Source organism: Mustela erminea, chromosome 1 (assembly GCF_009829155.1).
Source record: "Mustela erminea isolate mMusErm1 chromosome 1, mMusErm1.Pri, whole genome shotgun sequence".
Classification (NCBI taxonomy): Eukaryota; Metazoa; Chordata; class Mammalia; order Carnivora; family Mustelidae; genus Mustela; species Mustela erminea.
Genome location: NC_045614.1, coordinates 3998352 through 4025692, shown reverse-complemented (window position 1 = coordinate 4025692; position 27341 = coordinate 3998352). Strand labels below are relative to the sequence as shown.

Genomic DNA, 27341 nt, shown 5'->3' with positions numbered 1-27341 from the left:
CCCCTCCCGCCCCGGGTCCCTGGGCACGCGCGAGACTTCACGTGCGCGCTAGCGGGGCGGGGGGAAATGACGCAAGTCCTGTGCGTCGCTAGGATGGCCGGGGCATGGCGGCGGGCACAGGCTACGTGCGGCTGTGGGGCGCTGCGCGGTGTTGGGCGCTGCGGCGGCCACTGTTGGCCGCCGCCGGGGGGCGGGTTCCGACTGCCGCTGGAGTGTGGTTGCCCAGAGGCCGGCGGGCCTGCGACGCCTTGCCTCCCTGGGTTCTGTGGGGCCGAGGCCCTGTGGCCGCGGGCCAGTGGCGGGGACTTTGGGAGGCGAACAGCCGCGGCGGCGGTGGCTCATTCTCCAGCGGCGAGGATGCCTCCGAGGGCGGTGCTGAGGATGGAGCCGCGGGCGCGGGGGGCAGCGCGGGGGGTGGGGAAGGCCCGATCATAACGGCACTGACTCCTATGACGATTCCGGACGTATTCCCGCACCTGCCGCTCATCGCCGTCACCCGCAACCCAGTGTTTCCGCGTTTCATCAAGATTATCGAGGTAATGAGCGCCCCCGCCGTGGCCTCCAGTTTCCGCTACTCTCCAGACGGCAGGTGGAACCGAGGGATCCTTGGGCACCCTCATGTTACACAACTTTTTCCACGCAAGAAGGTTCTTAAAAGTTGAAGTTCGAGTCCTTGTCTTCTCACTAGTTTCGTGAATTTGAGCCAGATTCCTCCCCCTTTGAGGTCCCCGATGAACCCAGTGAGTTTAGGACTGCCCAGTTAGAGCCCTAGTCATAGAAATCTCCGATGCTGGGAGGGACCGGACCAGAATAGTCTTTGCCGTCCAGTAACTTTTCTGCGGGTTTTCATAAATGTTTCATGACACTCTCACTCGGGGCGGTTTGCAGTCTGGTTGCGAGCCCCTTTGGGATTAGGATTCATTCCTTCCTTAAACATTTCTTGCCGGCTTACCAGGGGCCAGGCACGGTTCTTAGGGCTACGGCAGTGAACAAGAGTGATAATTCCTGCCTTTGGAGCTTCCGTCCTAGCGGGATACAAGAGGCAATAAACCAGATTAGTAGGTAAATTTCATGTTGGAAGGCAGTGACTACTGTAGGGATAAGAGAGCCAGGAACAGAGTACGGGAGACTTAAGAGGTAGGTGGGGGAAGGATGTTCTCAGAGGGGAGCAGCCATGGTTTAGTCATTCAGTAGAGTGTTTTTTACTTGTTATGTAGCAGGCACTGGGGAAGCAGACAAGCCACATGCAGTCCCTGTGCCTAAGGAACTTGTGTTCTGGTGGAAGAGACATTAAGCAACATCATTTCAGACTAAGAGCCAAGGGGATGGGGAGATGGACTTGGATGATGTAATAGAAAGCAACATGAGTGCAAGGAACTTGAATTTTTAGAGTAGGAAGGACCCGAATGCCTTCTTTCTTCCCTGACCCTTCCCCCACCCCCACTTTTTTTTTTTTTTAAACGATGTGGAAATTAGAGTCCTTGGTGAAAAGTTATCTGTTAACAGAGCAAGGTCGTACAATGAGTCAGCCTCCGCATTCACTCTCCAGCCTCTCCCTCATACTTTAGACTCCGCTAAACAAATCTCGGGTCGGGAGGAGCCCCTTCCACCTCCTCTCCCACCTGCTGATGGTGTGTGTTCGAGCTACTCTTCCAAGGGCCTTCCTTGGTTTTGAGTGGTGGTTACTTGTGGGCCCCAGAACCTATGGGTTCATATCCTGGCTCCACCACTAGTAGCTCCTTCACCTTCAGAAATCTGTGGTTCTGGGCCTCCATTTTCTCATCTGTGCAATGGGTATTGTAATCAAACCTCAATTTTTAGAGCTGGTCAGGGAGGTAAGTCCACCAGTGTCGGGGGTATGGCCCCATACCTTAATCAGAAGCTGCTGCTGCTCTTTCCTGTGTGGTACCCTCCTGACATTTCAGAAGCTTGCCCTTGAGGCCTTTTTTCTGTCCTTGACCCAGCCGACCTCTGGGGCCAGGAGTGTTCAGCTACAGTCAGATACCTTTTTTGCTTTTTGTCCAGAGAGTGAGGATTCCTCCAGGAGATTCTCTCTCCCCACCCGGAGTTAGCTAGGAGGGTTGACTGAATCTCTGTGGAAAGCAGGAGACTGGCACGTGTTGTTGTTACCTTGTCAGACAACAACAAATACTGCCAGAGGGAGGAGGCAGGTGCTAAGATGCAGCAGTTATCATCAGAGAGGAATGAGGGAAACTTCCATGGCACTGGGTGAAGGTTTCCGAACCTGTTAGCAAAGCTCTGTTCACTCTTGCTTCTGTGGTTGACACGGCCTGTGGCTAAATTGCCCCTCTAGTTTCTCCCCTTATTAGTGGCCTCTCAGTGTAGATCAATGGCTCTTAATTTGTGATGGGTTGGGGTGCCTGGGGGACTCAGTTGTTAAAGGTCTGCCTTCAGCTCAGGTCATGATCCCAAGATCCTGGGATCGAGCCCCACATTGGGCTCCCTGCTCAGCGGGAAGCCTGCTTCTGCCTCTCCCACTCCCCACTGCTTGTGTTCCCTCTTTCGCTGGGTCTCTTTCTGTCAAATAAATAAATTAAATCTTGAAAAAAAAAATTGTGGTGGGTCATGTACCCATCCTATGGCCGTCATGGACCTTTTCCCCAGGGAAAAATGCATCTGTCAGGAATTCCTGGATCATAAGTTAAGAGCCCCTGCTGAGGGATGAGTTTAGAACACTGGTTTTCAGGCCGTGGTGCAGAGGCCGACAGCCTCAGCATCACTTGGGAGCTTGTGTGAAATACAGGTTCTCGGGCCCACCCCAGGCCTCATCTGTCAAGACACCGAGGGCTGGGGCCCAGCTACCTGTCTTACCAAGTCCTCTAGGTAGCTCCGGTGCTGAAGTTTGTGGACCCTAAAGTGTAATCAGAGTCTGGGGTGGGAATTGATGCCTGCTGGAAGGAAATCATTTGGCTTTACAGACGTCTGTGCTCCTGCCCGTCAGATGTTGCCTGGAAGATGTTAGTCCTCTCCCTGCCGTTGAAATGACATCAAGATGATGGGTTGTCATCCCGGGGCTTTCGATCCTTGATGAAAAGGGTGTAGATGTGATTGAGAGATACTTCCGACGCAAATTGGGGGAAGTTACCAGTCTGTGGGATGGGCAGCGGTTGAATCACACACATTTAGTGTTGTCTTTCTGGCGTTGATAAAATCGGAATAGTCTACATTTTCAGGCCAAGACACTTCACCTCTGAAACAGCTCTTAAAATCGGAAGTGAAATCAGTTTCTTGGTTCTGGCTGTTGGTCTACTTTGAGTTTTCTTTAGAAGGCGGGGGGGCCCACCGTGGCCTGCAGCCCTGTCAGCCTGTCTCACCGCATTCTCTACGCCTTCGTGTGTGTGTGTGTGTGTGTGTGTGTGTGTGTGTGTGTGTGTGTTTGGTTTGGGGCTTCCTGGACTGTGTTGGTTAATGTCCTGGGTCAGGTTAGCATAGTCTTGAGAATCATCTTGAAAACGCTAGAGCTGTTGTCAAAATATCAGCTAGGAAACCTGCCCTGCGTTTTTCACTTTGGGGTCGTTGTCATGCTAGGTTAAAAATAAGAAGTTGGTTGAGCTGCTAAGAAGGAAAGTCCGTCTTGCCCAGCCGTATGCCGGCGTCTTTCTAAAGAGGGATGACAAGTAAGTGTAACTTTTCCTTCACTGCTTCGTTGAAGTTGCCCTGGAGTGTAGTTCACTACTGGTCTTGCTCCATAGAGTAGCCGGGACCTCTGACCTCTGACTGGGAAGAAATCAAGCAAAACCTTCTGAGTACAAGACCAAGAGCCGAGCCATCTTTTTAGTCTGGGCTGAAGACTTGGCTCACCTCTAGGTTTCATGTGGTCAGTTGTTGGGGAGGGGGAGGGGGGGGGTGCAGGTGTTAACCTCCAGGACCTTTGGTGGTGACCCCACTTGTGAGGTCGCTTCAGAGCAGAGCTAGGGGAGCAGATAGGGCAGCTCCAGGAACACCCACCTTGACTCTAGGTGGGAATTAGTTCCAGTTCTGAGTTAGGAGGTAAATTCTGTAGGGGAAAGTGTGGAATGAAATCTCTTCCATCCGGGCCTGTACAGCCAACTTAGCCCATGAACTGCTCACCTGGGTGCAGTGGAGGTGGATGCCAGGGGCCACGCTTAGCCTGTAGGTGCTCCACGGGGCTTTGCAGCACCTGTGGGAGCGAGGAGGTTGCCCTCGGGTTTCCGTGGAGGCTGGCAGGGGTGTTTCTCTTCTCTTCCTCCTCCCTCTTCACCCAAGACACCCCGTTGAGAATTGGGGCCTGTGACCATGCACCTTTCTGTCCCTGTCCCTTAGCAATGAGTCTGACGTGGTGGAGAGCCTGGATGAGGTCTACCACACGGGGACGTTTGTCCAGATCCACGAGATGCAAGACCTTGGGGACAAGCTGCGCATGATCGTCATGGGACACAGAAGGTGAGGGGCCCCGAGAGTCTGGGATGAGGCAGGAGGAGAGGCCCTGAGTGTCCTCAGGTTCCTGTCCTGGCCATCCTTCTTGCTCAGCCCTCCTGCCTTGTCACTGTCAGAACTAGACCAAAGCTGGAGGTGGCGGAGACAGGTCACTTCTGGGTCCCTCTTCTTAAAGTGGCTGTATGGGTGGCCAGCGGCAGGTTGTATCTTTTATGCACGTCATTCACATGAGCGTCACAAATAAAAAGTAGCAGGTTGCCTCATGTCCCGTGTAAGGTGTCAGCCGTTCACAGTTGGGTGTGCTTCTCCTCCAAGTGCCCTTGTCCGCATCTGGCCGCGGATCGTGCTGGATGTCCAGCTTAGCACCGCGGATTTTGACTCAGCCAGACACATAGCCTTGTCAACAAGGCAGCACACCCAGGGATACAGGGTGTGGCAGGCACTGGCTCTGTCCCAGGTCCTGGTGGTGGTCTTACTTCGTGAAGCCCTTTCTCCGGTCTTCATCTGCTCATTTTAGAGGCTGTTTTTAGGATAGAGGCTGCCGCTCTGTCTCCTGGGGGGGATTCGTGAGGGAGGAGACGATGCCACAAAATGACTAAGAGCTTGGTCTGCTGCTTAGTGCTGTCCTAACCTGCAAGGTGCCTCATGGAACGGTTCCCGCTGGCTCCGGGGGCCAGACCTGCTGTTCCTATGTGGTTTGCTGGCGTCAGCCAGGCACTGGGTCCACATCCCGCCAGCTCTCAGGCCAGCCCTCTGGAAAAGGTGGCATTAGTGACCCTGTGGGACAGGAGGATGCTGAGAGGGGAGGTGGCAGGTTTGCATTCACATCACTTAACCCCTGGTGTCTGCTGGGTATTTGGGTGTGGATGGAGAAACAGGCCCGGGGCCCACCCCACACCCCCAAGAGAGGTGGCTAGGAGCATCAAATGGGCTGCCAGCTGAATTTTTTTTTTTTTTTAAGATTTTATTTATTTGACAGAGATCACAAGCAGGCAGAGAGGCAGGCAGAGGGGTGCAGGGATCTGGCTCCCTGCTGAGCAGAGAGCCTGATGTGGGGCTCGATCCCAGGACTCTGGGATCATGACCTGAGCTGAAGGCAGAGGCTTTAACCCACTGAGCCACCCAGGCACCCCTGCCTGCTGAATTCTGACGGTGGTGGGAGCTTTTCGGGGAAGTGAAGATGGGCAGGGTGAGGGGTAGGTGTAGACGGGGGCTGGACCTCACATGGAGTGGACAGGGAGGGCTTCTCTGTGGAGGTGCCCTCGAACTGAGGTCCGAACAACAGAAGGAGCCGCTGTCTGGTGAGCTCCAGGCCGAGGGCGGGGCAGGTGGAGTCCTAGAGCCGGGCTGTGCTTGGTGATGCCCATGGCTTGTGATGGGCTCCAGCGCTGGCTGCTGCTGGCTCGCCGGGCAGACTTCAGAGGTGCGTGGGGGACAGCGGGTTGTTGATGTGGAACACAGAGTGGCTGGGGCAGCGGGAGGCCAGCGGTGTGCCCGGTGGGGGATGGGGGGTTGTCACTCTTGGGGTTCTGAGACAGCAGCTTGGTCTCCAGCCCCGGGGCCCAGCGCGCCCCTCCATTGTCAGCACTGGAAGCCCCAGCAGCTTCACGTCTGCCCCGTTTCCATCTTCAGGATTCACATCCACAAACAGCTGGAGGTAGAGCCTGAGGAGGCCGAAGCTGAAAACAAGCAGAAGGTCCGCAGGAAGACGAAGCGGGGCAAGAAGGAGGCGGAGGAGGAGCTGAGCGGGGGGTCCCAGAGCGGCGGGCCCCTCGCGGAGGTGACGGCAGAAGCTGCCTCGGGCCCCCTTGGCGAGGTGCTCATGGTGGAGGTGGAGAACGTTGCCCACGAGGACTTCCAGGTCACCGAGGAAGTGAAAGTAAGTCATTGCTGCCGCCCACGGGGCCCCTGAGCAGGGGACGTGCTCCCCTAGGCTCTAGGCCGTTCGGCTGTCAGGCTCTCGTGGAATGCAGAATGTGCCCCGCAGCCCCACAAGTCCTAGGAAGAAACCGGCAGCCGGGAGTGAAGGATTGGAACCTGGGTCCGGCCCCAGCCCATGTCGGCTGCGCAGGAACCCCCGGGCTTCCTTCCATACTGGCTCCTTCCGCTCGAGCCCAGGGCGCTGGCGAAGGGGAGCAGGGCCCACTGCCCGTTACCGGTGGCTTCTCGGCAGGAAAGCAGCAGCCTTCTGGCCGCCTTGACCCCAGATGTAGGCTTGCTTGCCGCCTTCGTAGCCTAGGGAGCCTGCTGTCACGGTGGTGGGTGCTGTCCTCCCACCGGTTCTGGGGCAGGGAGCAGCAGGGGGCCCGCCTCCAGGGGGTGGGGGTGAAGAAAGGCAGAGGTTATGGAGAGCCCCCCACCCCCCGCACAAGTCCTGGCATCGTTGTCCTTCCTGGGGGAGAGCGCACCCTGCACAGCCGGCCAGCAGCCTCAGTTGGCTCCTGCAGCACCATGTCGAACAGAATTCTGGGGGCTTCTGAGCTGAGGGAAGGAGTCCTGCGGTCCACAGGTGACATCTGCCCCGGGCGCTGGGAGGGCCTTGGCTGCGTCTGCCCGGGGCAGCCTCACACCCATGCAGCCATGCTGTCCGGAACTCGCCGACACGGTCTCTGGTTCTGCGCCATCGGCCCCGGTGGCTGTCAGGCGCTCGATCTGTGGCTGGTATCACCGAGGGACAAAATGTCAGCTTTTGTCTTGATTCTAAATTATTTAAACCTGGGTGGCTCTCCCGGCGGCTGGACTGGGCCTCAGAGCTTCCTTCCTCTGAGGAAACTCCCGCAGCCGGAGGGGAGAAAGACATCGAAATTCATAGATGCCACAGGGAAAAGAATCCGGGAGACTTGAGGAGGCTTAACGCTCGTGCTCGTCCGTGCAAGCGCGATGGGCCTCTAGCTGCCCTCTGCAGGTTCCTTCTGGAAAGTCCCATCGTTTGAGGGACTAACCCGTAGCTAGAGGCTGGGTGCTTGCAGTGAAGGAACGCACGGCGGCCGCTTCCCGATCCTTCCTGTGCCCTCGCTGGGGTTTGGTGTGCTGGGAGCCACCTTCCGGAAATTGCCAGGGGCCGGTGGTTGCACCACCAACTGTCTGTGGTCCCGCCAGGAGCATCCTGGTCTTCGCTGTGGCGGTGATGCTCCTGGTGTCCACAGTGTGGTTGGCGGGGGGGAGGTCCTCCACCTCCTCGGGGAGCCTGGGCCCAGCGTTCTGGCAGGGGACAGGCTGATAGCCCCGGTGACTTGCAAGGACCTCCCCAGACAGAGAATTTTCAAGCCAGGGTGTGCTGACGTGGAGGACGCGGGTGTTGGTTGTGAGGCTTGTGCTTGAAATGAAGGAATAAAGAAACCCGCGTCCCCCGTTTTCCTCCAAGTGGCTCGTTCTAAGGTCCAGGTTCGACAGGGTGTAGGGAGCTAGGCACTGGTGTTCGTTTTTACGGTCTTGATCCTGAGCCCCCATGGCTGGTGGATTCAGGGTCCACTCCTGGGGTCTGAGGCCATCCATGGCCTGGGCCAGGCGGGAGGGGCTCCTTGCGCCACGGCCCCTGCTGGCCCCAGGCACCGATGGCCGCCTCCCTGTTTGCCAGGCCCTGACCGCCGAGATTGTGAAGACCATCCGGGACATCATCGCCTTGAACCCGCTCTACAGGTTGGTCTCCGGCGCCGTTCCCCAGGCCTGGTGTGCGGTCGGTCCTCCCTGAGGCCAGGCGGGGGTCTGCCTGTGTCTTTCTGCAGCTGGGTCGATGGGAGGCTTTCTCAAGAGTGTCGTCCCGGGGGGAGGGTGGAGGGAGAGGCCTTATGCAGTGCGCGTTTTTTGAGAGCGTGGACTTGCCCGGAAGCCTTTTCATCATCAGCTGAGGTGGAGGCGGGGAGTCTCATGCGGGGGTCACGCCACGGCCGGAGGGGGCTTGTGTCTGGCATGGGGTTGTGAGTCTCATGGCTCTAGGACAAGACGGGAGGCCCCACCGGCCCACACCCGGCACTCTGAGCATCCCAGACCTTGACCGTCGCTGCCGGGACACGCGGGCCAGCGCTGCTGCCGGGCCGGCCCCAGCTGCAGCAGCGCGCTCTGTCCCTGCAGAGAGTCTGTGCTGCAGATGATGCAGGCGGGCCAGCGCGTGGTGGACAACCCCATCTACCTGAGCGACATGGGCGCCGCGCTGACCGGAGCCGAGTCCCACGAGCTGCAGGACGTCCTGGAGGAGACCAACGTGAGTGCGCGGGCCGGCCTCCCAGCCTGGCTGCTTGTCCGGGCTCGGCTTGGCCATTCCACCTTGCGCTCCTGAGGCCGTCAGCCACCCCCGCTCCTCAGTCTCTGTGGCGACAGCGGGCGTTCGCTCCGGGTGGGGTCTTTGTTCATCGGGTGGCGTATTTGGCTCGCCACCAGTCTTCTGCTGTTACCAGCGACAGCGCTACGAAAGTTCTCGACCACAGCTTGCAGACGTGCTGGCCTTTAACTGTAGGAGAACTGGGTCAGAGGGGCTTGTCTGCACCTGGGGACACGTGGCTGGGTCGAGCTGCCCTGTGTGCATCCGTCGGGAGGGGCCTGCTCCCCCGCCCACTCCCCCCACACAGAGATGCCCATTTCTGACCATCACTCGCATCTTCCCTTTCTCGGCAGATTCCCAAGCGGCTGTACAAGGCCCTCTCCCTCCTCAAGAAGGAGTTTGAGCTGAGCAAGCTGCAGCAGCGCCTGGGGCGCGAGGTGAGCCCGGGGGAGGGTGGAAGGTGTCCCTCACTCTTGTCCGGGGCGGCGAAGCTCTCTGAGAACCCCAGGCTGGTCTCGGCGCTGAGCCCGGGGTCTGCAGCCCCCAGGATGCCCTCCATCACGGTGGAGCTGCTCTCACGTCCATGTCCTGGGAAGATGCTGGGCACTGGGAACCAGTCTGGGAAGGGGTGAAGCTGTTTCCCCGAGGCCCTGCTGATTGTGGCCCAGTCCAGGGTCCTCGTGGATGGTCGGTTGCTTACCGCTCGTGTTGTTTCTCAGAACTGACTTGCTTTTTCCACTTTATTTTCGAGAAAACTTTCGAGTCACATTTTTACATGGAAAACTTTTAACACTGAGTTATTAGCCCAAGGCAACTTCTTTAATTTTTAATTTTTTAAAAAGACTTTTTTATTTGAGAGCGAAAGCACACACCGGGGGAGGGATAGTGGTAGAGGGAGAGGGAGAAGCAGGCCCCCTGCTCGGGCCCAGCTCGGGGCTCTATTCCCGGACCCTGAGAGGATGACCCAAAGTAAAGGCAGATGCTTAACTGCCAGCCACCCTTTGTGAAGCTCAGACTCATAACCCCAAAGTCAGAGTCACAGGCTCTACCAGCTGAGCCCGCATGGTGCCCCAGCACGAGGCAGTCCTTAACGCACCTCTGGTAGGAGACAGGAATGGGCCTTGTAGGCAGGCCTGATGCTCAGTGGCCTCCGAGCCGTCACCTGCCACCCTGTCCACGTGGAGGAGCTCCGCGCCCGTGGCGGCTGCACCAGCATCAGGCTGGCTTCATCTGGTTATGGTCAGGACGGAGGATCGAATCCGCTCCTCACCGGGAACTTGGTATTTTTATTTCCAGCTTGGGGAGACTGGGTTCACGGGGGAGGGAGCTGGAGACGGGCTTCCTGTGTCTGGAGGAAGCTGCACCCCTGGTCCATGGCCGTGTGTCATCCCCCTACCCCCACCCCCACCGCGCTGACGGCTGTGCTCCCCGCAGGTGGAGGAGAAGATCAAGCAGACGCACCGGAAGTACCTCCTGCAGGAGCAGCTGAAGATCATCAAGAAGGAGCTGGGGCTGGAGAAGGAGGACAAGGACGCCATCGAGGAGAAGTTCCGCGAGCGGCTCAAGGAGCTCGTGGTCCCCAAGCACGTCATGGACGTGGTGGACGAGGAGCTGAGCAAGCTGGCCCTGCTGGACAACCACTCCTCCGAGTTCAAGTGAGCCTCCCGGGGCGGCCCGGCCGCGAGGCATCCACCCTCGAGGACAGCCCCCGTCTTGTGCCTCAGGCTCAGAGAAGCTGGTGACCGCCAGGGGCCGGGAAGCCGGGAGGGAGGGTGGGTGCTTTGGCCACTCTCCGGTCACGATGGTGAAGCCCAAGAAGCACTTGGCATGTGGCAGTCCGCTCTCGGCGCCCCCGAAAAGACACACTTCTCTTTGTCACTCGTTCCCCGCTGGGCAGAGGCGGCTCAGAGAAGTGGAGTCAGTGAGCAGGGCCTCTGTGCTGGTGGGTGGGGATGGGGCTTTGAGCCCAGGGGTGTCTGGCTTTAAGCAGTGCTTCCAGCCAGGGCCCCTCCTTTTGCCTCTGTCCCCTCCTCTGCGTGGCCTTGAGAGCCTGGGAGTCCTTGCATCTTCCTGGGTGCTCAGCCTTCCCTGTGGGTGTGCAGCTCCCAACCCGGGGTCGCTCTCGGTGCAGCGCTGACTGGCCACCAGCTTCTGCCACGCGTGCCCTGGGAGGGGTCATCTCCCATTTTTACCTCTGCCGCCTCTGGAGCAGGATTCCGAGCAGTCCCTGTGCTGCCATTGTCCAGGCCCCTGTCCTGGGAGCCGTGTGGTTCCCACGGCGAGGCTTTTGCCGATTACCGGCTCCTCCAGCTGACGTGCTCGGGCGCAGTTCGAGCGGCAGGGGCAGCGGGCGCTGGCACCGTGGACTGGCAGTGGCAGCACCAGGCAACGGGCTGGGCTCCACTCACGGGTCTGGTCTGTCCCCCGGCAGCGTCACTCGAAACTACCTGGACTGGCTGACGTCCATCCCGTGGGGCAAGTACAGTGACGAGAATCTGGACTTGGCCCGGGCCCAGGCGGTGCTGGAGGAGGACCACTACGGGATGGAGGACGTCAAGAAGCGCATCCTGGTGGGGGACCCTGCGCCCCGCCCTTGGGTCCCAGCCTGCCCCCAGCTCCATCCCACCCCGTCCCTGTGAGGCCCCCCGCGCCCCTCTCCTAGGTCCCAGGCCTTCCCCCACCCCACCCTGCCTGTACCCCTCCTGTATGTCCTTGGGCACGGGCTACTCGAAGCCTCCCCTGGGCGCCACAGTCCCACCTCCCCGGCTCTTGTTCTGAGCACGCAGGGCGGGCACTGCGCAGCAGGGTGTGTCATCGTCTGGATTCCAGACCCAGGATTCCCCCATGGTGGGGTGGGGTGCCAGAGGAGTGGTTTGGGGGGTTTCTGGTCTAGGGTCCAGGAGGGCCTTGGCCGAGGCAGGGCTGGCGGGGTTGGCAGAGGCTGAGGAAGGAGAAGGTGGAGGGCTTCAGGGGGAAGGACCGGCACTGGAGCAGACCAGAAGGCGGCAAGGGCACCCTGGGCCGGGCACACTGCTCTAGGGGCCTCGGATTCCTGAGGGGAGGGACAGGAGTCGTGCCTGAGACAACAGATGATGGGCCTGGCTCAGGGCCAGTAATTTGTGGCCGGAGCAGCAAGAGGGTCAGTACAGTCCAGGATTGGGAAGAAGGGGTTGCTACCAGCTCAGCCTGGCGCCCTGATCACCCAGTCGGTCACTGCAGTCACCTCGGCCCCTCTGGGACATGCCTTGTCCCTTCCACAGCCCCCCAAGGTCTGAAAGGCAAGGTGACAGTGGCAAAAGTCAGAGTAGGCAGGGCTCCTGAGCGAGGGCAGCGCGGGTCTCACGGGAGCCGGCCTCTGCCCACAGGAGTTCATCGCCGTCAGCCAGCTCCGAGGCTCCACGCAGGGCAAGATCCTCTGCTTCTACGGTCCGCCTGGCGTGGGCAAGACCAGCATCGCCCGCTCCATCGCCCGTGCCCTGAACCGCGAGTACTTCCGCTTCAGCGTCGGGGGCATGACGGACGTGGCCGAGATCAAAGGGCATAGGTAGGCCTGGCCTGGCTCCATTCCTATGTGTGCGAGGGGGTGTCGGCGGCGAGCGGTGGCCTCCGCTCATGCTGGGCTAAGTGCCGACGAGCCGGGGCACCGCTGCCTGCAGGCCCGGCGGAGTCCGGCTGCTCAAACGTCGGCTCAAAACCTTGGCCTCTTGACCAGCAGGAGGGCGGACCCCCAGGAGCGTTGGTTTACCAGGTTCTTGGCAGATGGTCCCCGCCAGTTCCAGCTCCAATCCTACCTGGTTCAGGTCCCCCAGCGCTGCGGCCAGAGTTCCGGGGCAAGGCGCTCTCCCCACTGAGAACGGGGCCGCACGCCAGTGAGGCCTCAACGCCTCTCCTGATTCTTCGCTCCCTCACCGGGTCTAGCAGGGGCTGGTACTCCGCGTCCAGGGTCTGAAGACTGCTGGGCTGTGTGCGCGCGCCCTCCCGTTGCAGCGGGCGTGGCGTGTTCTCCTGGGGCTCGCATCATTTCCTCTCTCCGCTCTGCACTCCCTCTGCTCTAGCCACGAGGGCTTTCAGCACACCAGGCCTGGTCCTGCTCTGCCCTAGGACCTCTGCACAGGCTATTCCTGCTACTCAGAAAACCCTCTTCTTTCAAGTACCCGCACACCTTGCTGCTTCACGTTTTGCTTAGAACCTCTCCCTGAGACATTTCTTGTTCCTGCTTTAATGCCCCTGAGACGGCATTCCAGGTCCCCTGTCCCATTTTACTTTTGTAGCACGTATAAAGTTCATCGCACCTCTGAGTTCCTCCTTCATCTCTTGTGCCATTTGTCTGCCCTGCTGGGCCTTATCTCTCAGGCACAAGACTGGTGTCTGCCTTACTCTGTGAGTGCCAGACCCCCGCACCTGAGCTGGGACAGTAGAGCAAGGTGGTGGCAAGAAGCACCCCGGCAGGTGCCAGGCAGGTGCGGGCTGTGGGCCCAGGGACCCCACGGCCTAGGAGGCCGTGCTGTGCCTGCAAGGACCTGGGTGGGGAGAGCATTTCTGCTGCCAGCACCTGGCTGCTTCCGACCTCTCTTGTTCTGTTACATTGGGCAATGTGCGCTGGGTTTCACCGTCCGGACAGGAGGTGCTGGCTTCGGGGACAGGTTTGAGCAAGACCTGGTTTTGCATCTGTACCCGGCCCAAGTCGGAGCTGGGGTGAGATGGCGACATTGCCATTGCTGGAGAGCCACAGGCCATCGGGGAGGCCATCAGCCGGTGCCACACGCATCACCTCCCCATTGGCCACCTCTGGGCGGCCCTCCATGGAGGCCGAGTGCTACACCGAGAATCTGTGCGCTCTGGGAGCCGGCAGGGGAGGAGCCGACCACTCCAGCTGTGCTCTGCCCCCCAGGCGGACGTATGTGGGTGCTATGCCAGGGAAGGTCATCCAGTGCCTGAAGAAGACCAAGACGGAGAACCCCTTGATCCTGATAGACGAGGTGCGCATGGGCTGGGGGCTGGGTGTGCAGCGGGGCTCAGGGCTGACACGGCAGCACGGCTTCTGTTCCTAGCACCCTTCCCCGAGGTCAGACGTCCCTGAGGCCTTCCTGGGCCAGAGCTCCAGGCAGTCCCGACCAGGCGGAGTCTCTCCGAGATCGGAACCATGTTCCCCACCATTTCGGTTGTCCCCTAGTCCCGGGGGGGGGGGGGTGCACAGCTGCTGGGCCACTTCACAATAAGCTTCTGTTCGTGTCCTCAGACACCCCATGGCAGCCCTCCTGCTCCAGGCTCACCCAGTGCCAGGCCCTGGTGCTGGTGAAATGGGGTCCCACCCTCCTCCGTCCCATCAGGAGCAAGGACCAGTGCCCAGAGCACCCACCTTGCGCTGCCCCTTCAGGTGGACAAGATAGGCCGGGGCTACCAGGGGGACCCGTCGTCAGCGCTGCTTGAGCTGCTGGACCCCGAGCAGAATGCCAACTTCCTGGATCACTACTTGGATGTGCCCGTGGACCTGTCCAAGGTATGTGTGTCCTGCCGGAGAGCCGGGCCCAGTGGGGAGAGGCAGGGGGGCTGGTTCTCCAGAACCTTCCTGCTGGCCTCCCCAGGTGCTGTTCATCTGCACAGCCAACGTCACCGAGACCATCCCCGAGCCGCTGAGGGACCGGATGGAGATGATCAACGTGTCTGGCTACGTGGCACAGGAGAAGCTCGCTATTGCAGAGGTGAGGGTGCGACCCTCGCCCCAGCTCTGGACAGACGGGGGTGCCCACTGCAGCTGGGGGTCTGGGTATATTTGAGGCCAAGTGCCAGGCCCCTAACCAGAGCTGCAGGGGACGGTCCATAGTGGTCCTCCTCGGAGTAGGGATGGCCAGGGTCTGTCCACTGGCGTAGCGTGAGCATGGCCAAGAGCAGCGGTGCAGCCAGCTGTGAGCTGTGTAGCCGCGCACGTGTGACCCCTGCATGGGCAGGTCCCCGCCCCACCCGCTTTCCATCTGGGTGTCCGGTGGCTCCCATTTGCCCCTGCCCGTGCCTGGCGTCAGACCCCCGGGCTGTTCCTGCTTCCGGGCCGGTTGTGCATTGCAGGGCTGGCTGTCCTCCAACCGACTGCCTCTCGGGGGTTCCCACACCTTGTGTTTGGGTTTGGCGGTTTGCTGTAACAGCTCCCAGAGCTCGGGGCCACAGTCTGCTTCCTCACCAGTTTGATACAGAGGATACAGCCAGGGAACAGCCGTGACCATGCATCAAGCCCAGCAGGGCCGCGGGCTTCTGTGTCCCTGGGTGCGCCCCCCTTCCAGTGCCGCCCAGTGGGCCCGCCTTCTCCCAGCTCCGCGGCCCAGGCTATTCAGGGAGGCTTCCGACCCTGTGCGTTGTTGAGTAAATCATGATCTGCTGGTGCCGGACAGGGCCGAGGCTGACCAGTACCCACCTACCGCACCCCACCCCGGCCCTTAGACCCCCACTCCAGGGGCCGCCTCACTGGCACAGGCCCCGGTAAGGCGGCAGGGGGCCCTGGGGGGCACCAGCAGCTGCGCTGCTCCCCCGCTCTCCTGCAGACCCACGCTGTACAGAGTTCTCCTACCCACTCTCTGGGCCCCAGAACAGGAATGAGGGAGAGACCGCCGTGAAGGTGATGTTGGGGGAACACAGCAGGGCTATCCGCGCTCTGTGGGGGGCCGTGTGCTGGGCCCTGCTAGTCCCCTCCCCCGTCGGTGCCGCTCTCTGTCCCGCTGCACAGCTGTCCCAGGGCCGGCACCCCTGCCGCCCGTCTTCCCACCGGCCCTGGGCCTTCGAGTTCTGTGGCCGCGGAACGCTTGTCCGAGGCCCAGGCTCAGCTGGAATTCAGGTCTCTGCGTTTCCTAGACCTTACTGGTCTCCCTGGCGGGGGGCTGGCTTCCTACCCAGAAGAATGTTAGAGCAGAGCCAGATTTCTCTCTAGAGCCAAAGGAAGGTGTTTCTGACTTGGGGTTTTCTTGCTGGAAGGGGGTCGAGCGCATTTTTTACTGAGCCCATTTCAGCCCTCAGGTGCTGGGCCCCAGCTCTCGGGGCCTGCTAGTGGCCTCCTGTCCCCTGCTCTGGGAGGGGAGCCAGAGGAGCTCTTGGCTGAGGTAGTTACAGGGGTCCTGGGGCCTCCCCCGCCGGCCAAGGAGGGGGGCAGGCTTGGGGACCTAGACAGGGAACTTCTTTTAAAACTTTGAAGGGGCAAGAAGAACACGGACTTACAGAGGCTTCGGGGCCAGCCCATGTCAGTTGACAAACGTACTGACGCGTAAGGTTGTGTCCTCCATGTTTCCATTGCCTTCTGCCGCAGAGCTGGTGCTCGGGCCTGTCTGTCCCATGACTGCTGTATGGCAGGAGTCGGGCTGGGCTGTGAGTGACCTTGTAGCCTCTTGACCTTCCCATTCCTGTCTGTTCGGGGTGGCAACCCCGAGTGTGAGTAGGGTGAGCCCAGGGATCCAGGAGACCTTCCTGGAGAGGTGATGTCTTAAGTGCCATTTGGAGGGAGGGCAGGAATGGAACCTGGACAGAGGGCGGCCCAGGAGCAGAGCCCTGGGAGCTTCTGGAGGGGGCAGGCTGGGCCTCTGTGGGCTCCCAGGAGGGCCTGGCGCCCGCCATGCGCTCTACGCAGACTCCCTGCCTCCCTTCCTCCCCGCCCTGCTGGCTCCTTACCCTCAGGTCTCCCCTTTGGTGCCCACTCCGGGGCAGCCTTCCCCGAGCGCCCCGCCCCCCCGAGCCCGGGGATGAGAGCTTGTGCAGACAGATGCTGGGGCCACCTCCATCACCTCTAGCCAGCCAAGGGTTGTGGGAAGGTTTCGGGGGTGAGTGGGGGCGGGGGCACGCAGGAGAGGCACCCGTTCCTGGTCCCGAGGCCCCGAGGGTCCTGATGGCGGCGTGCTCCTCCTGCCAGCGGTACCTGGTGCCTCAGGCACGTGCCCTGTGTGGCCTGGACGAGAGCAAGGCCAAGTTGTCGGCGGACGTGCTGACCCTGCTCATCAAGCAGTACTGCCGGGAGAGTGGCGTGCGCAACCTGCAGAAGCAGGTGGAGAAGGTGAGCCGGGCAGCTGGGGGGAGCGGGAGGTCTGCAGGCTGTGCGGGCGGGTGGGGGCCGACTCAGGGACCTGTCCTGCCGGACCCCACTCCCAGGAGGTCCTCAGAGGAGGCCTGTCCACAGAGACAGGGAGGAGCTGGTGGGAGCCGGGGCTGGGGCAGTGGGTGGAGGGGTCTGTACTTCATGGGGATGGACCCTCCATTTGGGGAGATGGAAAGACATTCACATCTGGAGACAGATGTGAATGTACTCGATACCATGAATCTGTAAACGTGGAAGTGGTTGAACTGGTCACTTTATGTACTTTATCCCGATGTTAAGAATTAAAAAGCGGAGTGACGGGCGCACGCTCACGCTGCTGCCTCGCCTGCTCCAGGTGTTGCGGAAGTCCGCCTACAAGATCGTCAGCGGCGAGGCTGACCAGGTAGAGGTGACACCCGAGAACCTGCAGGACTTCGTGGGGAAGCCCGTGTTCACCGTGGAGCGCATGTACGATGTGACGCCGCCCGGCGTGGTCATGGGGCTGGCCTGGACCGCCATGGGTGAGCAGCAGAGTCCTCTGAGCCCCCTCGGCAGTGGGAGTCCAGGAGACCAGGGGCTGATCAGGGTGGGGAAAGATGGGCCCCCCAAGGTGGCAGGAGTGCCCCACAAGCCTTATTTGCCTTGGGAGTCCCTCTGGCCTGGGGGCAGGGCTGCCACCCAGCAGTGGGGGCTTCCCCACTCCACCCCAGGCCGATGGGTGGTGCCGTGGGAGGAGTCCGCAGAACAGGCCGGCTCTGAGTGGTGCACTGCCTGCACATCTGGAGAACGTAAAGGAACTGGGGTTCTGCGCTGGGAGGCTGCACCCTCACTGCGCCCACGAAAACGAAGCAGAGGGCAGCAGCCGCCCCAGGGGCAGTGCTGCACTGTGGAGAGGCAGGCGGGCATCAAGCCAGGGAGAGGGCGCAGAAGGAGCACTTGGGGTGTTCCCTAGGCACCCCACTGTGAAGGTTGGGGGAGGGGTCCTAGGGTTCCCAGCCTCTGCCTGCTGGTTCCCAGGAGGCTCGACGCTGTTTGTTGAGACGTCCCCTCGGCGGCCCCGCGACAAGGATGGTAAGGGGGACAAGGATGGAAGCCTGGAGGTGACAGGCCAGCTGGGGGACGTGATGAAGGAGAGCGCTCGCATCGCCTACACCTTCGCCAGGGCCTTCCTGATGCAGCACGAGCCCAGCAACGATTACCTGGTGACCTCCCACATCCACCTGCATGTGCCTGAGGTGAGGACCCGCCTGGCAGCCCGGTCCCTGGTCCCCTGCCCCGGGCTGTGCCCACCTCTCATCCAGCCTGCCCACCCGCATCTCCCCACCAGGGTGCGACCCCCAAGGATGGCCCGAGCGCCGGCTGCACCATCGTCACGGCCTTGCTCTCCCTGGCCATGGACCGGCCTGTGCGGCCAAACCTGGCCATGACGGGCGAGGTGTCCCTCACTGGGAAGATCCTGCCAGTGGGTGGCATCAAGGAGAAGACCATTGCGGTGAGTCTCACCCCCTCTGCCCCGGGATGGGTCTACACTAGAGGGCCCCCAGAAGACACTGTGTCCTTGCAGAGTTGGTGTACGCCTCATGCAGGCAGGGAGGGTACCAGCCCCTTACAGACTAGGGTTTGGGTCCGTGTTGAGCAGAGTGTCCAGCTGTTCCGCTCTGCAGTGGTCCTTTGTCTCTCCGAGATTTCCCATCTTGGCTGCTCTCAAGCTAGCAGGGCTTCCTGCTTCCTCAGCCAAGCACCAAGGATGGCAGAAGCAGAAAAAGCAGGAGAGTCTGGCCTTGGAGTGCGAGAGGCCTTGCTTTGGCCAGTTAGTCCTGTGCTTCTCCCTCAGTGCTGGGACTCCCGTCCTTGCGTTCAACCCGCGATCCCGAACTCCTGAAACCTGGATGCCCCCATCTGTGCCTTGACCAGCCCGCTAGGCAGAGTTCATGTCTGGGGACTTCAGAGGCTCTATATCCCAGTAGCGAAGTGGAAGAAATAAGGCTGCATTCGCTGTGTCCCTGGGTGGTGCCAGGTGGCCAGTGGGAACCATTGTCCCCCAGGGGGTAGTCAGGCAGGGTGAAATTGGGGCTGGTGGCCTGTGGGCTGAACACAGACCAGCATCCAGAGCTCACAGGTGCTCGCGTGGGCTGCGCCTCGCTTTAATGCACTTCGTGTTCAGATCCTGTGTACTTGTAGCTGCCAAAATGCTTAACCGGCTCTGGTTACTGCCATCGATTAAACCCGGGGGTTCTGCGGAAGCAGGCTACTGGAACGGAGGCCAGGGATGGCGCTGGGCTTCCGATTTCTCCGCTGCGAGCCCCGTCCCACAGCCCTTCCATTCGCCCTCGGCCTCCCCCTCCCCCTCTCCCAGGCAAAGCGAGCTGGTGTGACGTGCATCGTCCTGCCGGCGGAGAACAAGAAGGACTTCTACGACCTGGCTGCCTTCATCACGGAGGGCCTGGAGGTGCACTTCGTGGAGCACTACCGAGAGATCTTCACCATCGCCTTCCCTGAGGAGCAGCCGGAGGCCCTGGCCGTGGAGCGGTGACGGTGCCTGGGCTCACTGGCACGGACAGGCCCGTTTGGGCCAAGCAGGCACTGGACCAGGAGCCCGGGGCCGCTGAGCCCTCCGGAGAGGCGGCAGAGGCCCGAGGAAGGGCCACAGCAACGGCTCAATCACGGCGCCCCGCACGGATGACGAACTATTTAATTATGATTAAAACGCCTTCCCAGGACTGCTCGCCTGCTTGTTCTGTGCCCTCCGGCGCCTGCCCCTCCCCAGTGCGCCGCGAGGACTCCCCCGCCTTCCTCACACCAGCACGACACCCCGAGTTCCAAAAACGCTTTATTACAGACGGGCGGGGGGCTCAGTCCTTCTTGGCCGCCGCTTTCCTCATGGCGGCGAGGACGTTGCTCAGCTCCTCTCGCTTCCTCTTGGCGCGGATGTGCGTCCCCACCTGCGGGGCAGGGAGCGCGCTCAGTCGGGGAGTCGGGGACCCGGGACCCCGAGCCCCGGCCCCGGGCCGCGACCCCGCACCTACCCTTTTCTTGATGAACTTGAGGGCGCGCTTGTCCTTGGACACCTTGAGCAGCTCCATGGCCCGCCGCTCGTAGGGGGCGAAGCCGCACACCTCTCGGATCATGTCCCGCACGAACTTGGTGTGCTTGGTGAGGCGCTGCGGGGCGGGCGGCGCTCAGAGCCGGGGCCGCCCGCGGTCCTCGGTCCCGTGCGCCCGCCCTCCCGCGCCAGGGCGCCCCTGCCCGGGCCCGCGCCGCCTCCCGCGGCCGGCCTCGCCCCTGCGTCCGGGCGCGCCCCGCCGACCGTTCCCCGCGTAGGCGATTCCCAGGGGTGTCCGCCCTCGGCCGGGGCGAGCCCTGCGTCCCCCGCCGCTGTCGCCGGGGCCGTGCCCTCCTCCCGCCAACGCGGCCCCCGACGGCGCGCGCCCGCACTCACCCCGCGGCGGCGGCTGTGCCTTGGCTTGCTCACGTTCTTGGTCACTTTGTGGCCCTTGTTGAGGCCCACGGCCATAGGGTAGCGCAGAGCCATGGCTGCGGACGGAAGTGGAGAGGGACGTGGGGCTGAGTCCGGGCTCGGCCCCCGCCGCCCGGAACCCCGCGTCCCGACTCCCCCGGGTTCGTTCGCGGCGCCCAGCCGTAGCCCGGAGCCGCGACGGGGCCCCGGAGCCCGGATGGCAGCAGATCCCAGTCGCCCGACGCCCCACTAACCTGCAGCTCTCCAATGGCTCCCGCGGCGGAAGGGCTTGGGCCTCGCGGAACTCTGGGATTTCTAGCTTCCGCGGGTCGAGCGGGCCAGAGCGGCAGAAACCCCGCGGGCGCCCCCTGGAGGCTGGAGGCCCTGCGGTTCCACCCCCCCCACCACCACCACCGAAGCGCATGCGCAAGCCGTCTCCCTGTGCATGCCCGCTCAGTACTAAAATTAGCCTTAGCCGGAGTTGCGATCGCTTTGTTTGCGGAGGGTTTGAGTGTTCGAGTCCTACTTCTGCCGCTTGCTGGCTGAAATCCCGCCTACGGCGGGGGCTTGCGGACCCGGAGCCAAGGACTTCAGCTCCTGTACTTGGATTTCCTCATGTATAGAATGAAAATAATAAGGGCCGCCTGGGTGGCTCAGTCGGTTAAGCATCTGCCTTCGGCTCAGGTCTTGCTCCCAGAGTCCTGGGGTGGAGGCCCGCATGGGGCTCCCTGCTCATGGGAGCCTGCTTCTCCCTCTCCCTGGTCGTGCTATCTCTTAAATAAATAAACATTTTTTTTAAGTCTTTATTAGAATGAGGACAATAATAGCACTTATTCCGTACTGTTTGAGTAAGATATAATGATACTTGACACAAAATAAAACTTCCATAAATAGGTATTGGCTTCATTCTATATGACACCAAACTCTGTGTTAGAACTGAAGAGGGTGATTTGGTATAGTAACCCCTGATGGCATTTGATATAAGTTTAGGTCGTGCAGGGACAGGAAGTGTGCTAGGAAGTGTGCTTTTTTTTAATGATTTTGTTTATTTATTTGACAGATCACAAGTAGGCAGAGAGGCAGGCGGGAGGTGGAGTGGAAGCAGGCTCCCTGCTGAACAGAGAGCCTGATTAGGGCTGATCCCAGGACCCCAAGATCATGACTGGAGCCTAAGGCAGAGGCTAAACCCACTGATTGACCCAGGCACCCTTATCTTTTAACCCTACTCATCCCCCAAATGATGGTCCCCATTTGGGGCTAGTCTGGGGTTAACCCTTCTAACTCTTGCTAATTCTAGAGCCTTCCACAGCCAACAATAGCTAGCATTTTGTAATGTTGTATTCATCCTACAGTTGTCGTCTGTAAAGTTGTTTTTTCTTTATGCAAACCACACTAACTTATCATCTTAGAAGAACTGTCCATTTTTCACTAATTGATGTAAATATCTGTGAAGTGCAAATACAAGTGGCCCAAACTTTGTTTAAAGCCCGTTGTCAGAATCCTACCTCCTGCCACCGACTTCCTCCCTCTCGTTTTTAAAGATATTATTTATTTATTAATTTGAGACAAAGAGAGAGCACGAGTAGCGAGGAGGATCAGAGGCAGAGGGAGAAGCAGACTTCCCAGTGAACAGAAGCCCAATGTGGGGCTCCATCCCAGGACCCTGGGATCACGACCTGAGCTGAAGGCAGACACTTAACCAACTGAGCCCCAAGACGCCCCTTCCTCCTTCTCTCTCAGCACATTTCTTTATCTATAAAATGGAAACAATGGTAGCACCAACTTCCGGTTGTGAAGATGCCACGAGACCACTCATGTCAAGGGCTCAGTGCCTGATACACATTTTCATCATTGGCACAAAAACCACGTACTTTACACTGCAAATAAGGCCTTTGGCCCACTGACTCTGTACCTTTTCTTTTGACCCCTGACCTCCTGGGGTAGATCTACCCCTTTCAGCTTCCACTTCTCCACTGGCAAATAGGGTGGAGAGGTCCCTCTTTACCCACCTCCCACCAGCAAACTGGAGAAACAAAGCACCGTGAACAACCTCCGAGCAAGGGAAGAAGGGTTTTATTATGAAACAGAAGGCTGGGTCCAGCCCAGAACACATTCTTTCCCGCATTCCCTGCCTGAGACCCCGTGGGCAGGTGGTCCGTTTGAAGGCTGTCCCCTGCTTGGGGCAAGGGTAGGCGGACGCTCCAAGGCTGAGCGAGTGCAAAGAGATCAGAGATGCCCTGGTTCCGAGTGGGAGGCGGACAGGGTTCCCAGGGTTCCCAGCTCTCAGGGGTCTAGGCAAGTCACGCCACCTCTCTGAGCCTTATTTTTCTCATCTGCAAAATGGAAGCAGCCACTGTGTCACCGAGGGTGGCCCAGAAGACGGAGGTAACGCTTTCCAAGTTGCTGCCTGGCTGCCTGGCCCACCATTAGCACTTGCACACCCGCAGCTGGGGCTGTTTCCAGGGGCTGGTAGTTTTTCTCGATTGTCCTTTTCTGTCTTGATGACTCTGCCTTGAGCCACGGCCACCAGCTCAGAGGTGTCTCGGTTTGTGTCACCGCTCCGGGGCGGCTGGATGGAGGGTTCCCCGCTGGAAGGATGAAGGCCACCCCCGGGAGCTCAGGCAGCAGCGGCAGCCGAGACATTGAGCTCCTGGCGGATGAACCAGGCCCTCGGGTGCGGCAGCCATCCCCGCAGCAGACAGAGCAGGTGGAAGCGCCAGGGGTAGAAGACGCCCGGGGCGCGGGTGGCGCCACCGCGGATCACCGCCAGGGCTGCCTTGGGCCCTGGGGCCGCCTTGGCCCTCGAGACGCCCCTGCGGACGGAAGGATGCGGTGGAGACTGCAGGCGGGCGGCCCCCCACCGCTCCCCTCCCGCCCCGGATGGCCCTGGGGCCTCACCTGACTGCCTCGGCGGTCGAGGCGCGATCCCGGAGGCCCAGGACGCACATGGTGATGGCCACGTTCACGTCCTGCACGTCCAGCTCCCGCCGGAGAGAGCCGAAGAAGCCGTCCAGCGCGAACTTGGCCGCCGAGTACGGGCTGGAGAAGGATGTGGGCACAGGGCCTAGGAGCGCGGGAGGGCACCCCTGAGCTCCCCCTCCTCCAGGCGGCCTTCCTGCCCTCTGCAGGCTCGCCCGCCTCGAGCCCTGTGGCCTCCCGACTCCCCGCCCCACGGGCCCGCACCGAGCAGCGAGGACACGACCACCAGAGAGCCTTTGCTGTCTGTCAGGCTGGGCAGCGCCAACGAAGTCAGCTGCACGTAACTCAGGAAGTTCACCTGGAGGCGGTGGCGACTGCGAGTCACCGCATCTCGGACAAACTGCTGCCCGGGAGGGGCGGGGCCTGGCGGCGGTGGGCGGGGCCTAGGAGGGGCCGGACCTGGGGTGGGAATTGGGAGGGGCGGAGGGTGCAGCCTGGGGATACCAGGGGTGAGGGGCTGGGCGCGGCGGGGCGGGGCACCTGCAGGAGCCAGCGGGTCGCCTGGACGCTCCGGGACCGCGTGCCTGCCGGGGTGGCGCCGAGGTGGTTCAGCACGAGGTAGTCCAGCCCTCCTGGCCCGGAGACGCCCATCAGCAAGGAGCTAGTCCTTGAGGCCCCGCCCCGGCCCCGAAGAGACCCCGCCCCTGGCCCAATTACCTTGAACTAGAGAAGCGGGGGCCAGAGCACTGAGCCAGTGAGTTCCGCCCCGGCTAGCTCCCCGCCTACTATCAAAGAGACCAGGCCCTACTCCCCGGATCTTGCCAGGTTTCGTCCCTGATCCAATAAGGCCCAATCCCGAGCAATAAGGCCCAGTCCAGAGTTCCGCTCCCTGGAGGCAATAAAGTCCCACCCCCTAGCCACGCCCCAGACTGCATAGTCCTCCCCTCACCGACTGCCCCCGCCCCACCGCTTTCGGGTCCTGCCCTTAAGGCCTAGGCCCGGGTCCCAGAGTCCAGGCCCGCCCCTCACCCAGCTTGTCCAGCGCAAACTGCACCACGCGCTCGGGCACCTCGGGGGAGGCCATGTCCGCAGCGATGAAGAAGACCTTGGGAGCGCCCAGCTTCCGGCAGTTCCCCACCACCTGGGGGCGGGGTGCAGAGCTACCCGTGGGCCGTCCACCAGGGCTGGGCCCCTCCACCTGCTAGACCATTGGGGCCCCACCCTCAAGCCCCCTCCCCGAACTTGAGCTCCAAGTGACATTCGACATTGTTCCCAAGCGCTGCCACTGGAGTCACAAACTGGCAGCCTGGGGGCCCAAATCGGGTACATTTTATTTGCTCAATACCAACATTTAAAACTCAGGAAACTTCATATAAATCTCGACAGTTCTGGGCTTTCTAGGAATTTTGCAAGGTTTGTCCCCAAGGACTGTACATCTCCATGGAGCCACGATGGGCTGCGGCTAAGGAGTGTCCATCCACCCCTCTTTTGAGAACCCTGGCTGTTGGCACAGACTTTGGACACCACTAATAATCCCATTTTTAAGGAACACTCCGTTTTACACTCACTGTCTTAATGGATCAACCCAACGCTGTAACCAGTGAGAAGGTACTTTTGTGGTCTCTGGCTTGCAAAAGCGGAAACTAAGGCTCAGGGACTAAGCTACGCCCTTAAGGCCACCCAGGGGGCCTGGATCTTGGCAAAGAAGGGCCCTATTTTCCAGCCACTCCCCACCACCACTCAGCTGGAAATGGGCTGTCTCACCTTCTGCAGGAGGGCCTCGGTGTGGGCCGTGAGCACCAGGTGGGAGCCCAGGCGGGCGTAGTGATAAGCCAGCTCCTCCCCAACGCCGGCGCTGGCCCCGGTCAGCAGCACTCGGGCTCCCTGGAGGCTAGCTAGCAGGGCGCAGGGGTGGTCAACCTGAAGGGGGGCGGGCGGCACCGGACAGCTGGCCCGATTCCTCCCTCCCCCACCTCCAGGCACTCACCAGGGTCGAAGTTGTCATCCCAGTAGTAGGAGAAGAACAGGGCCCCCAGCCCGGTGAGAAGCAGAACCTTCATGGCCCACCCTGGGTGTGTAGGTTCTGCAGCGGGAGAGAGGACGGCGGGCAGGGACCTGGCCCACAGCCATCCCCATTCCCCCAGCGAGGCCCTTGTTTGATGAAGATGCTCCAGGCCCTGCCCTCTCTCCTCCATCTGGCAGCCACCACCTGGTCCAGGGCACCACACAGCTTTCCCTGGGCCTCTTCAGGGTTTTCTCTTTACATCTTGCCTCCCCGCTTCATTGAGGACAAAAGCCGGGCTCCTTGATGGTCAAAAGGGCCTTGCAGGGGGGACCAGCCCTTCCGGCTCACTCTGTGTTTGCCACGCGCCCCGCCTCTTCACGGTTTCTCAGAACCAGCCAGTCTCCAGCCAGCCTCAGGGCCTTTGCATTGGCTGTTGCCTCTGCCAGGAATGCTCTTCCCAAATAGAACCTAATGAGTTGCTCTCTCACTTCTTGAAGTCAGCACCAAACGGACCTTCTCCAAGGGAAATTCCCTGGCCTCCTTCTCTAAAGCAACTCCTGGTCCCTGTCCCTCCCTGGCCTCGGTCTACAACATCTTGACATGACCCGAAATTATCCTGATGGGTTGTTACATGTTCACTGTCCCTCTCTCCTCCCTGGCTGTCAGCTCCAGGACGTGAGAAGGAAATGGAAACCTGGAGCTGCGTGGTTCACTGTCGGGTCCTCGGGGGCCCCAAGGGTGCCAGCCATGCTGTAGGTGCTCGGCAGATACCAGACTGACCCTGAGACCTGGAGTGATACGAGGAACACTGGAGGGAAGAGCTAGGGGCAGGGGGCAGGAGGTGCAGAAAGACGACTCTGTCTGGAGACACTCAGAAGGAATCTTAGGGCTCGGTAGGAGACACAGGAGCAGTATCAGCGGGATTAAGATGTGACTTCAGCTGTGGGAGTGGATTTACTTGTTCCAGAGAGAAGGTGAAAGAGAGAAATGGGCCAAATGCTTAACATTGGTGGGGGCTGGGGGCGTTCATGAATCTTCCCTGAGAAAGGCACAGGCCCATCACATCTTGGGGGTTCTGTCCTCTGAACTCAGTGGGACAAAGAGGAGGGAGACTTCCAGAACCAAGAGATGGTGGGTTGGGCTGTCCTGAGGTCTCCAGATTAGGTCTCAGTCCTTTGCCCCCTATTGCAAAGTTCCAGCCGCCTCCCCCTGCCTCCCCTACCCTCCTTCTCCCTTCCTTCCGCCCTACGCTTTTCGGGCAGCCAAAGCGATCTTCCAAAGAAATCTGATGTTCCCCTTCCTGCTCCAAACCGTGTTAGGGTTCGCCACTGCCCCCCACGGAGACCAAGCTCCTCGCCTCAGTGCCTCGCGGGTCTGGCCCAGGCTCACCAGTCCAATCTCACCTTCCACCATTACCGTCTATGAATCTTTCTCCGCTCTCAGAAAGGTGAACTGCTCGCTCTTCCCCAGTCATGGCAGCCATCCCACCTCTCCCCACGTTGCAGGGGAAGCCCGTGGAGCCCCGCAACCTGACCCTCTTCCCACCTTGACCGCAGCAGCCTCGCAGGGCAAGGTGGGGCGGGGCGGATGAATGGCTGGCTGGCCGTCTGGGTGGAGAGATGGAGGGATGGAGCGAGGGATGAAGCGGCCGCCGGCGACCGGGGAGGACGTGGGAGAACCAGACCCTCGCAGAACGTACTGGTCCCCTGACCTCGCCAGGCCTTAGTTTCCCCTCTGGACAAAAAGGGTGTACGACGTGCTGCGCGCTCCCAATCTCGCACTCACCCGCTCTGGCCTCAGGTTCTCTCGCAGTCCAGCGGGGCTGGATCCGGACCTGGGAACCCGGCGCGCACTCCTCGGACCTCCCTAAGCAGCCGGTCCGGCCGGGCCCCCCGACCGCGCCCCCTCCCGTAGGGCCCAGGTCACGTGACACCGAGCCCACCTCCTCAGGGGGCGGGCCTAGCTACGAGAACTCCGTGCCAGGGCGTTGCCCGGCAACGGCCTTCCACCGGGCTAGCCCCCTCCCGCCACCGGTCCTGATCCCGATCCCGCCCCCTCGAAGAAAGCCCCACCCCGGATCAGATCACGTGATTCAGGCTCCGCCTCCCTCGCACAATTCCGACCCCGCGTTGCCATGACAACAATGTTATCGGTACCCTCTTCCTGGGCCTGGGCCCTCAGTGCCCCGCGCGGGCGCGGGTGGATCTCCCGGGCTCCGAAATCTTCTTGGGTCACT

At 60.9% G+C, this 27341-nt stretch overlaps 3 protein-coding genes across 11 annotated transcripts; 1 reads left to right on the top strand and 2 right to left on the bottom strand.

The window, feature by feature from the left end:
* The first annotated feature begins 67 nt into the window (after window positions 1–67).
* On the top strand, window positions 68–19444 carry LONP1 (lon peptidase 1, mitochondrial). The gene is made up of 18 exons (XM_032307544.1): window positions 68–536; window positions 3550–3638; window positions 4306–4425; window positions 6052–6298; window positions 7997–8058; window positions 8491–8620; window positions 9031–9114; window positions 10112–10332; window positions 11109–11247; window positions 12043–12221; window positions 13569–13656; window positions 14055–14177; window positions 14263–14379; window positions 16563–16703; window positions 17080–17245; window positions 17742–17959; window positions 18052–18216; window positions 19081–19444. The coding sequence occupies exons 1-18, from the start codon at window positions 105–107 to the stop codon at window positions 19255–19257; spliced, it is 2898 nt and encodes a 965-aa protein (XP_032163435.1). The 5' UTR covers window positions 68–104; the 3' UTR covers window positions 19258–19444.
* Window positions 19445–19541: 97 nt separating this feature from the next.
* RPL36 (ribosomal protein L36) lies at window positions 19542–20539 on the bottom strand. Its single transcript, XM_032307605.1, has 4 exons — window positions 20436–20539; window positions 20164–20258; window positions 19751–19885; window positions 19542–19666 (listed from the first exon to the last, which is right to left on the bottom strand). Exons 2-4 carry the CDS (start codon window positions 20254–20256, stop codon window positions 19577–19579), a joined length of 318 nt encoding a protein of 105 aa, XP_032163496.1. The 5' UTR covers window positions 20257–20258; window positions 20436–20539; the 3' UTR covers window positions 19542–19576.
* A 1698-nt stretch (window positions 20540–22237) lies between these two features.
* On the bottom strand, window positions 22238–27335 carry HSD11B1L (hydroxysteroid 11-beta dehydrogenase 1 like). 9 transcript variants are annotated; one of them, XM_032307501.1, is made up of 9 exons: window positions 27262–27280; window positions 26891–26939; window positions 25088–25183; window positions 24865–24995; window positions 24130–24260; window positions 23641–23732; window positions 23365–23559; window positions 23080–23245; window positions 22238–22994 (listed from the first exon to the last, which is right to left on the bottom strand). In XM_032307501.1, the coding sequence occupies exons 3-9, from the start codon at window positions 25158–25160 to the stop codon at window positions 22799–22801; spliced, it is 984 nt and encodes a 327-aa protein (XP_032163392.1). In that variant the 5' UTR covers window positions 25161–25183; window positions 26891–26939; window positions 27262–27280; the 3' UTR covers window positions 22238–22798. The 9 variants fall into 9 exon arrangements, with proteins under 9 accessions (XP_032163392.1, XP_032163338.1, XP_032163348.1 ...); XM_032307447.1 differs by having other exon boundaries at window positions 25088–26939; window positions 27262–27335; XM_032307457.1 differs by lacking the exon at window positions 27262–27280 and having other exon boundaries at window positions 25088–26712; window positions 26891–27180.
* Between the last annotated feature and the right edge of the window lie 6 nt (window positions 27336–27341).